At 38.7% G+C, this 13,856-nt stretch overlaps 2 protein-coding genes across 3 annotated transcripts in view; both read left to right on the top strand.

The window, feature by feature from the left end:
• The first annotated feature begins 880 nt into the window (after positions 1-880).
• Positions 881-3,851, top strand: Gen (XPG-like endonuclease). 2 transcript variants are annotated; one of them, XM_076802349.1, is made up of 6 exons: positions 881-1,086; positions 1,177-1,453; positions 1,710-1,996; positions 2,080-2,241; positions 2,312-2,477; positions 2,545-3,851. In XM_076802349.1, exons 1-6 carry the CDS (start codon positions 929-931, stop codon positions 3,652-3,654), a joined length of 2,160 nt encoding a protein of 719 aa, XP_076658464.1. In that variant the 5' UTR covers positions 881-928; the 3' UTR covers positions 3,655-3,851. The 2 variants fall into 2 exon arrangements, with proteins under 2 accessions (XP_076658464.1, XP_076658465.1); XM_076802350.1 differs by having other exon boundaries at positions 926-1,086; positions 1,197-1,453.
• A 4,984-nt stretch (positions 3,852-8,835) lies between these two features.
• The window catches only part of LOC143362073 (putative G-protein coupled receptor No18), an 85,609-nt gene continuing 80,588 nt past the window's right edge, over positions 8,836-13,856 (top strand). The window contains exon 1 of the mRNA XM_076801909.1: positions 8,836-9,044. The gene's annotated coding sequence lies outside the window, so the exon portion shown is untranslated. The remainder of the gene's footprint in view (positions 9,045-13,856) is intronic.

The raw sequence follows: 13,856 nt of genomic DNA, 5'->3' as shown, positions 1-13,856 counted from the left end.
CAGAAGATTTCTTGTAATTTGAAAATATTTATTTGCTACATTTGAGATTTATTCAACCGATAAAAACGAGTAAACGTTACTATTTGCATTATGAAGATTCAGAAAAATTTTAATCTAGACGAATAGTTTAATAATATATTGGTGACATGGCTGTAAATGTGTTAAGAAAGTCATATTATTCAATTTGACAGAAGTAAAATATTTTTTGTTTCACTATATAATTATAAAGGATTTTTATTGTAAGAGGTATAAATAAAACTGCTACGAAGAAAATGTCTTCTTCTGATAATAATTTCATAATTTCTCTCTCATGTCTCTGTAAAATTAAAAATACTATCGCACGATTCTTGGTAGCGGTAATTGTTCGGATTTTTGCAAAACTTACTGCGGAAATCATTGTATGTATCCGGTAAGAGTAGATTAGATTAATAGATTAACTGATATCTATTTGTATGAAAGTGGAAAATAGTGATTTCTAATTATATTTTCCAAGAAACTGGAGCGCAAAATCAACTTTAATAGTGAAGTGCAGCTGTTCGTCTTGTAAAAAAGAAGATAATAAATCTTCAAACGTTATTCCATTGATATAAATGTATTTCGATTATTATCTCCAATTCTTTCTACTATTTAAAATAGAAAAACACCTTTTAAAAACAGGAAATGTAATTTTTATTATGCTAAATTTGCATTTATTGTATTCGTGGTTGAAATGGAGTATACTCGATTCTCACTAATATGCCCGGATTCATGAGTTATCGGTAACGTCGAACGCGAGAGGAAAAATACATTAGGTGATTGGTCTATGACCATACTTCGTCTATGCCGAAAACTCTCTAGACCAACTTCATCCAATTGGAATCAGATGGCGCGACATGTTATGCGTGCGATGACCGCAGTTGTTTACAAAATTTGATTCAAAGCGGTTAAAATGGGTGTCAAAGATCTTTGGAATATTCTGTCACCTTTATGCGAAAGGAAGCCGTTGTTTGAACTCCAAGGGAAGACAATAGCCATCGATCTGAGTGGTTGGGTTGTGGACAGCCAGACGGTCACTGATAATGCGGCTCAGCCAAAAATGTATCTCAGGTTTGTTGCCAACAATTTTTCCGGGTCATTTCAATTAGGTTGCATTCTATTTAAATTGAACAGCACTGTACGGTTGCACATCGATTACAGGAACTTGTATTTCCGAACAGCAAACCTGCTTCTGCAAGGAATATCGCCGGTTTTTGTGTTAGAGGGAAAAGCGCCTACTTTGAAGCACAACACTATTGCGAAAAGGAACGATGTTCGTAGTGGATTCAGAGAGAGGAAAACCACGAGAAAGGGAGGAAGATCACAATTCAATCGAATTTTGAAAGAGTGCAAAGAAATGCTTACACACATGGGATTGGCTTGTGTGCAAGGAGACGGAGAAGCCGAAGCAATGTGTGCTTACCTGAACCAGGACGGGGTACGTGTGCATTTTTATGGACTGAGCTGGACACGCTTTAATAGAGCCCAATACTGCTAAACAATAATAAACTTTGACTAAGATCTATGCATTCAAATACAAGTGTATGTTTTTAAATAAGATATAGAATTATATAAGAAATTAAAGTTTGTATAAAGACCTGTAGTCTATTTATGATTTGCGTTTATGTGTATTGAGAACACAGATTTGTCCTTTGATACGCGTGTATTTTAATTTGCCTTATTTTGTTTTGCAGCTTGTCGATGGGTGCATAAGTCAAGACAGTGATTGTTTTTTGTATGGAGCGAAAGTCGTGTACAGGAATTTCTGTACAAGTGCTCAAGGGAACAAAGGCGGTAGCGGAGGTGCCGTGGATGAGTACAGCCTAGAAAAGATAGAACGATTGCTAGATTTGGGGAGAAATAAAATGATAGCATTGGCTTTATTGTGCGGATGCGATTATAACGATGGATTAAACGGCGTCGGCAAAGAAGCTGCTCTGAAACTGTTTAAAATTGTACAGGACGAGGATATTCTTGAAAGGTATGCAAGGTGACTGAATAAATGTAGAAGATTTTGATAGATCTGTATCTCGTGAAAATATGTAATGGATGTTATCATTGCAGAATGAAAAGATGGAGAACGGACGATGGCTTCGATCGAAGAGAAGCGGAACTACAAAATGCAAATCTGTGCACCTCCTGCGGTCATAGCGGTAAAGTACAGAAGCATGCTAGATCAGGTTGTACAGATTGCGGTACTATCGTAAAGTGTCACGATTCTTATAAGTAAGCACTTACTTATTTCACACGAGTTGTTTAAGGTAAGTGTAACAGCTCCTTCAACCTATTCTTTCAGAGAACAGAGAGCATTAATATTAAATGAAATCACTATACGAAAGAAAGCTCTTCTCGTAAAGGATTTTCCTGATCAAGGGCTGTTAGACGAATTCTTGATTAGGAAAGACCCGGTGCCCCCAAAGGTGGATCTCCAGTGGAAACAACCTGATATCGCTAAAATGATCGTAAGTTTTTCGATAGAAAACTGTACTCTAAATATGTCACCGAACTGACGAGTTCCTCTGCAATTAGGATTTTATGGAAAAACATTTAAGCTGGGTGCCACAGTACGCATTCGAAAAGGTATTTCCTTTGGTAACGCGCTGGCAATTGCTGCATTTACCGAACGTTCCCCTCGACGATCGACTGTCGATCCCTGATTTATTCTTGCCCGAAGCGATCAAAAAAATTCGAAACATAAGATGTGTCGCGAGCTACGAAATCATTTGGCAGAACGATCATAGCGTTGTGGAGAGGTTGCGAGAATGCATGTCGTACGAGGAAGAGGACAATGATAATGTCGACGCTTTGGCCGAGTTGACCACCATCGAACCGCAAGCGATGGTGTCGAAATGTTATCCGGAATTGGTTGAAACGTTTGAGAATGCGAGAAGCATGAAAGCGAAAAAGCGACCTTCTAAAAAGAGGGCAGAAAACGCGAATGCCGCGGATACGGAGAAAAATACAAAGGGAAGGAAAGGTAAAAAGAAAGCCGTCAAGGATTCCGAGGACATCGAGAAGAACAGAAAGATCGAGGAATTTCTTTCGAAAGATCCTGTTGCGTCGTTGGAGCAGTCTTTCGATCGAATGAGCATTACGCCGAAAAGATGTAAAAAGGGGGATAGGCCGCAGAGAGTGCAAAATGATAATGACAATAATACAACGAAACGCGGTCCTCAGTTTGATAAGGTTCTAAGATTAGAGAAAGTAAATTCGAAATTAAATAGCACGTTGGATCGAATGTTTAATGAACTTTCGCCGGATGATTTCGCCAGCGACAACGACGATCATGACTTGAATATGACGGAAATCATTGACAACATATGCAGCAGAAAAAAGGTGTTTGAGTTTGGCGGTATGTCCACGAGTGAAATTAATTTCGATATGGACAGTATTATCGACAGTGAAAAATTGGATCGAGAAATTAACACAGAAACAGAGTCTAAAGAGTGTCGCGAAAATATTGCAAGTTGCGACCAATCTGTCGACGAATTCGCGAATATAAGCGAATCTTACGTGCCGCTTAGTCAAAGACTGTTAACGCATGATTATAAGGACGCTAAAGTCTCGATAAACACGAGCAAAAAATTTAGTTTGGGATTTGATGATCTCATGAACGACACGGATCCAGAAAATAAATAATTCGCTGTGTGGGCATGTGTAACAATAATTCGATGTTTTTACAATAAAACGGATTTATTGTGCAGAAAACAATATTATGTCATCCGTTGCTACGGTGTATATATACTAAACAGTTGTTATAAACATATTACCTTTGTACAGAATATTGTATATAATTTTAGACAACTGATTTTACTACTTTTACAATAAAAATGATGGAGAAACTGAACTTTTAATTTACGAGAATTTATATTTACACGAATATCCACAGTTATATTATACAACACACAGTAATTAGTTTTTTGTAACCGCCTAGAGGACACGTGAAGGTCAAATTGCACTTATTCGAAGTAGTACTATTTCTTGATATTGATAATATTTAGTAAAAATATATGTGGTTCCATTTAAAAAAAAAAACAAATTTGAGCTTCGTGTGTCCTGTACGTAACCCCACACAAAAAATCCTAATCGCGTCAAATAACGTCCCTTACGAAGCCATTCAAGTTAGCATATGGTTGCTGATGTGGGTTGATGTGATTACGGGGCGCGTCGTGTTCGTTTAGTGTGCGCAAATTTATAGCGCGTTACTCATTATCGCACATTGTCCGCGTTATAAATAAAAGGGGGGTATTTATGGTACGTCGCAGGAGAATTCGACGCTTTTGTTGCGTGCCGCGACGCGAGAGGGTGTAATTCACCGGAGCTACGAAAACACGTGATTTAGTAGAAACAGAAATATGGTTTACATTGTATTATTCCCCTGGTTGCAGTTGTTCCACAACAATAGCGCCAAGTTAGAGCATCATTTCCGGGAAGTTTAAAAGCTCCGACGATAAGACTTACGTTACCCTCAAGAATACGTAATTCGCGAGACACTGGATTCCGGTCAAACTTTCTTCAGTTGGCCACTTAAACGCTATAGTATAGCTGTTGACAAACAAGACTCGGGCACCCTCTCGACACATCTCACGAATAAATTTTTACCCTTTTCCTTCCTCAGACAAGATAGGCTCATTGTTCATTCGTCCTTGAAGTGTCTTGTCTATGGATACGAAAGTGTTGATGCACAATTTTTAGAACTTTTCTTGTTTAGCAACCCTTTTGGCTACATCACATCTGTTAAAAAAAATTTCCTCAGTTTCGATCTCGAAAGAGCACGTACCTATTTTACTGTAATTTTTTGGAAGAACTAATAATCACAAAAATAGGATTATGTCATTAAACATTGGAGCTAGAATCCACACGGCAGTTTTGCACATTTTTACTACGAAATCTGGTCGCAGATTCCAAAAAAGATTTGTTCAAATAACACGCCAACGAGCACAATTTTTCTACGTTTGTTTCCAACGAAATGTTAATGTGTTTTTCAACCGCACGTTTGTATCTGTTTAGAATCGAATCCTAGCGTTTCAAGCGGAACGTGCTCGTCCTCCGACGTTCATTATGAACGTGCTTCCCGTGGAGTTTAAATCGATCTTCATGGTTTTCCATTTGCCAAAAAGTATTGGAAAACGGATTACCGTGAACGAGCTGTACGGGAATCGTGCAATCAAGCGTATAATCTGAAAATAATATTACATTGGGACACGTGTAATGTTGATCGCTAATTGCTGCTATCGAATGGTACCATATGCTCCATGGAAAGATGGTAATATCATAGGAGGATTAATAAATCATTGAAGGATTAATAAATCTTGGGTGAAAAAACTGTTGACGTTCAACCTGTCGTAAGTTCGCGAGCAGGAAAACAATTTACCGGAGCTCGTCTTAAAGAATGATGCTTACACTTTCCACTTTCATAAGTTACATTTTTCGCAGGATGTTTTTAGTGGAAAAGTTAAGACACTTTTATTTCCCGCGGAAGTTTACGTATTTGAACGTCTCCGCAGAATTTAACTAATTATTTTCTTATTTCAAATACCGTAGTCTCGTCTTCGCAAAAATAGTCGTATGATTTTTTGTTCCTGTTTTACGATATCTTTCGCGAAACTGCACTGCCGGCGTAATTAATCAACAATTTCCCAGTTGATCGTGGTTAAACGAATAATTTCGATTCGATCGACGGTAGCCATTTTGGGATGAAAGAGAGGGGCCCGCGAGATGTTTCCCGATTCCCTTAAAGCCTCTCAGAAGTTCGGCTTACATTTCATGAAATGCGAGTCGTTTGAAAGTTATGCAAGCGGTCGAAAGCATTCAGAAAACTTCCGTTCGTCTTTCGATGGTTTCGAGACATATGAAATTTCATGAAAATTAAATCCTCTAGTGTGCTTCACCGGCAACGAGAATTGAAATATCCCGGAAAGGCAAACCGAACTTCAAATTTCTTTTTTTTTTTTTTTCGTAATAACTTTACGCTTAAAAGCGGCACGTTAAATATGAGATTTCGATCTCTTGATGCTTCATTATATCTTTTCAACTGGATCTCGTGCATGCATAGCCGGTTTCTAGGTGGACGTTAAAGCACGAATCGTGATGCACGATTAATGCCCGTTTCGTCACGGTTTTATTAAAAAAATAAAGTTCCCGCTGAAACTTCCGCGGAGCGGTGAATTTATGACAGAGATACGTTGAAAGTTTAAGGAACAGTCACCTTCAATTTGCAGTTAAACCAAGAGTAAAAAAGCTTTAGAACTTGGCTCAACGATGGGGCATTTTGCGTTTCCATGAATCACGTACACTACTCCGAACTTATCCTCCCGTACGCAATAGCGATTGACGTATCATAAATCCACGACGTTGGTACACGTTGCCAGCGTGCCTAACTGGGTTGAACCCTTACATCTGGATCTTCGTTTCCGTAAAGTACGTTTGTGGCGAAAACAATTGTAAACGTTCATTTAATTTTCGATCAAAGAAATAGGAAGGTATTATTGAAATTGAACAAAGAAAATGGTTTATGATATTTCTTGTCCTTAACTGTCACTCCAGAGGAACGCGAACAATAAAGACTAAATAAACATGAGTTTTGAACGAAGGCTTCCATTACGGTATTTGATTTTTTAAGTGCAATAGTTGGGAATTAATTTCAAGGAAACGAGTGAGCCTAGTAACCTGAGATTTTGCATACATATTTGTGCATATTCGAGGTAATAACACAAATTTTATTAAGACATTTCGTATTTTTATTCCTATTGAGTGAGGTCATCGTTGAGCCCACAATAAATAATCTCAAATTCACAGGGTACAACAAAATTTACAAAGCTTGTTCAAAAAAATTCCCGCAAATATACCTCCGGTTCAGGTTATTATAGTGGTTCCACCCTTAACGGTTGTTCAAAATCAAAGCTGAATAATTGAGGATTTATTTAAAAATTCTTCAAAAGCAATTTCATCCGGGAGGCAACAAATTGCGTCATGCCATATGCATCCAATTCTGTTTTTGCGCGAACTTCTATTACACGATTTTGATTAAAAAAAAATTCGTTCTCTTCCCCCCCCCCCGCGAGTTGTTTGATGCAACTTCGATTTTTGGTGATAAAAAAAAAACAAATATACAAATTATGTGATCTGTCATTACTAATGACAGTTAACTTATTATTATTGTTTATGTCTAATCAGATTTCGGATGGTACAACTAGTTTCAAGAAAAATTGCCTGTCTATTTTCGCAGCTCACTGAAATTTTTACTGTGTCCGTGAACGTGTTAACCCTTTGCACTCAAAGCCATTTTAACTCTAAAACGAAACATTTCTTCCGACCTAGAATACTTCCCTTCTATATACATTTTTTCATGCTGTACATACGAAAATGGTGCAATTTACTCGTTCAATACTGAAATGTTTAGTAATTTATTTAAATACAAACGAATTTAACACTTTGAACGCCAAACTAGAAACCCCAAAAATTCCATAAAATCAAAGTAAGTTATTTAATGAAATAAAAATTGCAAAAAATTAAATGTACGATACTGAGTAATCCTCCAACTTTCTTGCATGTTACAGATCCTAATTAAGTTTCGTACAATGAACATATCAACGTAAAAATTCATTTTAAAACCTGCACAAATAATTCCGTCACCCACATATGGGTGACGTGGCGTTCAACGTGTTAATAATGTAAAAAATCGCTGTAATATTATTTAAAATATTTTTTACATTATTATATTTATTTGTATTTAATAAATTACTAAACATTTCGGTATTGTACGAGTAAATTGCACCATTTTCGTATGTATAACATGAAAAAAAAATATATATAGAAGGGAAATATTCTAGGTCGGCAAAAATGTTTCGTTTCGGAGATAAACTAGCTTCGAGTGCAAAGGATTGACCCTTTGCACTCGGCGCTATTTTCATTCTAAAACTAAATTTTTCTTTCGTCTTAGAATATTTTCATTTTATTCATACGAAACTGATCCGATTTCCACATATAATATGTAAATGTTTAGTAATCTGTTGAACACAAATTTTGTAATGTAGCGAATACATTGTAATATTTTTTCTAATTTCTTTGAAACAATGCCACAACAATTTCTAGTGGTGCTCCAGAGTCACCACTCGAGTGCAAAGGGTTAACAGTGGTAAAAGTCGACGACGTGGTGTGTTGGTGCATCGTTGATGCCCACTTTCTCTTCAGAACGTGCGGGCCAATAAATGGCCGACCCCTATCGCGTCCGGATGCAAAGATTGGTTACGTGTCCGATAAGACTATGATTTCATAGACGTCCGGGGATTCGCGGTGTGCAACTGTTCTCGGTGGATGCATTCTCCACACGTAACTTACACACCTTGCGCACACAGGTCCACGCGTGCACACGCGAACGCACACAGTGCCACGGACGTTCTAAGCGTGCAGAGTGTTGTCTGTATTAGAGTAGGGACGCCGAGGGGGAGAGGGTCGATGGGGATGGTTACTGGGATTTTCAGTACGCGCGCGATCGCCGTGCCGAAAACACGGCCGCACCGGCGCGCATTCGGGGATGAATCTCGGTGGTGTGCGAACGCGCTCGTCCCTCCAGTGCATTTCCCCGGGAGAACAAAAGAAATCGCGCGACGAAATCCTTGTGGGGAAGAAAGTGCTGCGACGTCGGCGAAACGAGATCCGCCTCGAGTAGAGAAGACTTTCGTCTGGCAGCCGATAGAAGGAACGATGCAACACGCGCGTCGACGACAACACAACATTCCCGTGCGAATCCGCTGAGACAAGGTGAAGTTGATAGTAATCGCGTTCCCGCTCGATTAGACGCGACGCTGTTCGCATCACGGGCCACTTGCTCAATTAGTGCGGAACAATGCTGTCCCGGGACCGGTGTAAATCAGTTCCGAGGCACGAGTCACCGTGAACGGAAGTCCGAGGAAACGGTACTCTTCTTGGGCCGAAGTTATGCGCGCCAGTTCAGTGTGTGCTCGAAAAATCAGCAACCCCGCCGAAAGGAATAGCGAACAGAGAGTCCCACGGGACCACGGGATAAGGTACGTACGCGTGGGCGGTGCGCTCGAAGAATTTCGCGAATAAGATCGAAGCATCCTCGAGTTATTTGTTTGTCGCTATATTTTTCGGCCAGCCGTCCCGGCCGCCGTGTTTCCGGGCAGATTTTTCACTCTTTGTTTTGGTCGTCGACGGGATGAGAACATGCTCCCGGACGGTTTCGGACCGGTATGTCCGCGGGAAAGTCCGACGAGCGAATGTGCACCTCGTCCCTCGAGTTCTACCGATGTTTCTGTGTGGAAATCTGCGATCGATACGTTTCAATCTGTGCATTCGAAGGAGCTGCTTTCAAGCGAGGATTCTTGCGATTTTGTTTTTTTCGATATTTCGAAACAGTACAGTTTTGCGAAAGAGGCTTTTTGACGTTAGGTTTACGGGACCGGTCAAATCTGTTCTGATATTTTTAATTTAGAATTATTAAAATTCTAAGGATGCATCCGTGAGGAATTATTCAACTTTATTTCTAAAGGATATGTTATTAGAAAAAAAGAGCTATAAATTTGGGCAGCACAGTCTTGTTATTTTTATAAAGTAATGTGAAATAGTCACTTTTAGTGCTCCGTAAACCTAGGGTTAAACAAGTGTATATTTTTATTGTTGATTTACTGCCACGTAGTATACAGGTGTGATCAAACTCGAAATTACTACTTGCTTCAAGTTTGGTTAGAAATGGAATTAATATTGTGCTTATAATAATGCCTCTTCTATTACAGAACGTATTGTATGTTTTCAATTATATACGACGGTAATTTTATATTATTTTCTATATTATTTGCTAGTGAAAAAAAATTGCTGCAATGAAGAGGCAGCTCCACTTTGAAGTGATTTGAGTCAACCAATAAGTGGTCAGTTAATGTTCGTGTTAGTAAATTTTCACACCTTTTTTACGGAAATTCATGCAGTTTAGACTGAAAATAGTAATCGCTCATTAAACAGATTTAAAAGAGAGTATACTTCACTTTAATCATTACTGTGCACAGTAATGTATTGAGAAATGCATTGTTATAATACAATAATGACCACAAAGGCCGGAGCTATCTTCGTGCAATTTTTCCATCCGTCGATAATAATTTGATCGTCCACTGCGCGTATATATAGAGTGTTTTTAAACAATTTTTTGATCGCGTTACCAGGGACGTTATTTTAAAGTATGCGCAATAAATTTCAAACGGAAAATAGTATCTTCGACTTTAAAACTTTCCGGCACTTTAATTGTGAAAGTTTCGCAAATATTTCTTGCGCGATACGATTCTACAGACTCTATAGAATACAATGGTGTACAGGGTGTCCCAAACTTAGACGGCCAAATTGCGAGGGTGTAATCTTCACATAAGAGGAAGAAAAAATATCTTATATAAACTTTGTTAGAGAACTAGCAGATTTATGAACAAATGTTGCATACGTGAAGTGAGTAACTACGCATTTTCCATTAGAGCACACAGAAGGTTGTGTTTATCTAGTCTGCAGAGGTTACGTGCTTTTTATCATGCAGGAATATATCATTTCCGTGTCGGTAGTAAATAATAATAAAGTCGTAAATAGTTACAGTAGTTATTCATCTCACGTATACATGTGTATGTTCATAACTCAAAAAAAGATTGTAGAGGAATGTTTTGCATGATGTAACAAACAAGCAGTATCATGAAATGAATTTTTCACGGAAGTGGTTCATTGAAGTTGCGAAACGCAATTCCACTCTTTTTTTTAAATGCCATTCCATGATTTTTGTTTACAATAGTGGATTCCACGTATTATTCTGAATAGAAAAAGTATTAGGGTACAATCGTGAAAAAATTAATACTTCTCCAGTATCTACAGTAAAGGTCGCATGTTCCACCGTTGTGGTTATGAAATTTGTTTTGTAAGGTTTTTAGTGACCGTGCAAAATTTTCCTGTAACGTTTCCCAGTCTTCAATAACAACCGAGCTATAATTCGACCCAGTTGCTAGATACATTAATAATATTGTTACGGGTAATATTGTTTTAAGTTAGGGACATCCTGTATATTTGGATAAGAGTACGAAAGTTTAACACTAGGTTTACGCAGCACAAAAACTGACTATTTTGCATTAGTTTATAAAAATAACAAGAACGCGCTACCCACATTTGTAGCAATATTTTTAAAACAGTGTATACCCAAAGAAATGCTAAATAATTTCTCACGTGTCCACCCTTAGAATCTTAATAATTTTCAATTAAAAATATTAGAACCCGCCATTTTGACAGGTCCCGTAAGCCCAGTGTTACATATGTTCCAAGTATACGTCTTCCAGCACTCTTTCAATTTTCTTATGTCAACCATTTAACGAAATGCCATTGTCCGGCATGCAGTGGCATTTCTTTCGTATGTATGCAGTATCAGTGGAAACAAATCTGCCAAATTGGCACCGGGGCAGGGATGAGTATTAAAATCGATACACTCTGCAAGACGGAAGAGAAACACTCCATTAAAACGTTCATTCCAAGGAAAGCTGTGAAACGAGACTTCCGGTGTTTTAAACTTCTAATCATCGCTCCTCGTCGTTTTTGCACGTTGCATCGGAAAATACTGTTTGTCGAGGTTCTAAGAACCTCTTTGCGGGCGAAAGCTCCGGTTAAGTTTCGGTAACAAGTGCGCCGCGACAAAGAGTAATTATCGAGTCGGCATTAATGGGGGCATTTCCGCCCGCATAATTCGCGGGTCATAATCATTCTTCGGCCGCACAGAGGAGGATCGCCGGGACAGGGAAAGATAAAACAATATCGTCGGCGTGGTCAGGCATGTCCGCCGTATAGTTCTCGGCGATAAGTATTCACGGAGAGTTTAACGGCGCAGTATAATGCGTTGTCTTCTGGCGCGGTGCCAGTGGCACTCGGTGAAATTGTGCTGATAAAAGAAATCTCTGTTATCAAGACGCACCAACGTCATTGAACGGGGGATATCGCGGGCCGAAAAAAACCCACGGCCATTGTGTTATCTGCCGTGACCGTTAGAGCAGATTTTTTTTGGGAAATAGAGGCCGCTGTTACCATTACCGAGGATAAGTGGTAATGGCCGATTCACCGCAGCGCCGCAATTTTTTCTTATCCTGAAATGTCGCTCGCGAGTACCTCGGCGTCAACGACTGCTATTCAATTCTACTTGATCCTCCGCCGCTTTACGTATTATTTAGATCGGTGAAAAAATAATTGCGGATTTTGTTCTTGAATTCTAACCCTTTACCGAATTTCTTAAAAGTTCTTATTTGCGCTAACTTTTTCAAATACTTAATTCAGGTGCAAGTAAACACCCTATAGCACAATTTTCATGACAAGTCATCGCCAAAGTCATTAATCACACGGAAAATTTAATATTGTTCAACTGTGACAGCTAGAAATGAATTTTTAGACCCAATTGTATCCCGTTTATTCAAGTGGATTTTTAGGGTTCTTGATGCGATTTAACCAGTTAGCTGTTTTTGACGAGTATACTCGCCATGAAGAAATGGCAATATTTTGTGTTACGACGAGTATACTCGTCGAAGCAGCTAGACGGTTCAGTTTTACGACTCAATTTAGGTGCACATTTTTCAAAGAGGTCGAAACAGTTAACTTGGTTAATGCGAAGAAAAGATCGAAAAGATGCGTAGATGTGGTTTTTAAAATGTACATTTCGCACTTGTCAATTATTTATTTTTCCACGTCAACTTGACGTGGGGGGACAAATTAAGTTGGGAAAAGGAGAGGGACGAGGGATGAAATGCGTAGTATGGTTCTTTGATAAATATTTGACAGGTTTTGCTTTTCATCTGCAAGGATTCACGTTTGAGGGATGAAAATGTCATGAAAGTCGAGAAATTGGATGATGAAATATTTCTTTCAATTTTCTTGAACATTATTCGCGCCAGAAAAACGTTGTTTAATTTCTCTTGAGGCTCGGTGAACTAACATTCGAGTCATTTTTACGCTTTCATAAGAATATTAGTGTTGGTATCAAAATGCTATTGTAGGTGACCTCGACCTTTCCGTATTAAATTCCCAATAACAATCTACTCCGTATACCTAGTAGAAAATGAACTGTAACCCCGATAGGCATAGCAATCAGTGTTGTAATATTCCATGTGGTCACCTTAAGATAAGCAGCATTTATTAATTCGGGTCGACCAGATGGGGTGTAACGCAATATTAAAATTGTTTGGCCGTGGGCAAACAACGCTGGAACAATATTTAAGGATATTACATTCTGTTGCCATCGGCGCCGGACTTCAATTTCAACGATACACGGCTGTGTACACTTAATTTTGCATTTCGACAGATTGAAAAACTCGTTGTTTGATCAGAACCGTTCGCGCTGTGAATCGCAATGGCGCGAAGTTGCCAAGCGTACTTCAAAGCGGGACTACTAAATTATTTTCGCGATTATATGGGCCCGGGGATTTGATAATTATAATAACGTGGAATCGGTAGAAAAAGAAACGCGGAATCGAAGGAACTGTAGCAACATATTGCGACAACGCTTTTGTTTTATTCCGAACGTAATGAGACTGCTAATGGAAGAAGTAAATTTCAAGCTTTACGAGTGGAGCGATTCCTAATAAATAAAGAGGAAAACGCGGTAGGAACTCGTTAAGTGCTTTCTACTCGAAATCGGTGGCGAACTCTTATTTCTGCCGAATTACGTTGTAGTGTTGCGAAAAATTGATACCATAATTCCACGCGGAAAGTTCGTCTAGATGTAAATTCATCGATAACAAACAAAAAAGAAATAAATAGAAAATGAATTCAATGTAGATCCATTCGAAGGTCTTTCGAAACAAATTTTCTTAATCACAATCATT

The sequence above is a fragment of the Halictus rubicundus genome, chromosome 16 (genome assembly GCF_050948215.1).
Source record: "Halictus rubicundus isolate RS-2024b chromosome 16, iyHalRubi1_principal, whole genome shotgun sequence".
Classification (NCBI taxonomy): Eukaryota; Metazoa; Arthropoda; class Insecta; order Hymenoptera; family Halictidae; genus Halictus; species Halictus rubicundus.
Note: the sequence above shows the minus strand (reverse complement) of the source record. Positions and strands in the feature narration are given on the sequence as shown.

What these genes read in the sequence shown, in the direction of transcription:
- Gen (XM_076802349.1), top strand. Translation starts at nt 929, where the DNA reads ATGGGTGTCAAAGATCTTTGGAATATTCTGTCACCTTTATGCGAAAGG. An exon ending in CAGCCAAAAATGTATCTCAG is followed by an intron (nt 1,087 to 1,176) that starts GTTTGTTGCCAA and finishes CATCGATTACAG; the next exon opens with GAACTTGTATTTCCGAACAG. An exon ending in CTTACCTGAACCAGGACGGG is followed by an intron (nt 1,454 to 1,709) that starts GTACGTGTGCAT and finishes TTTGTTTTGCAG; the next exon opens with CTTGTCGATGGGTGCATAAG.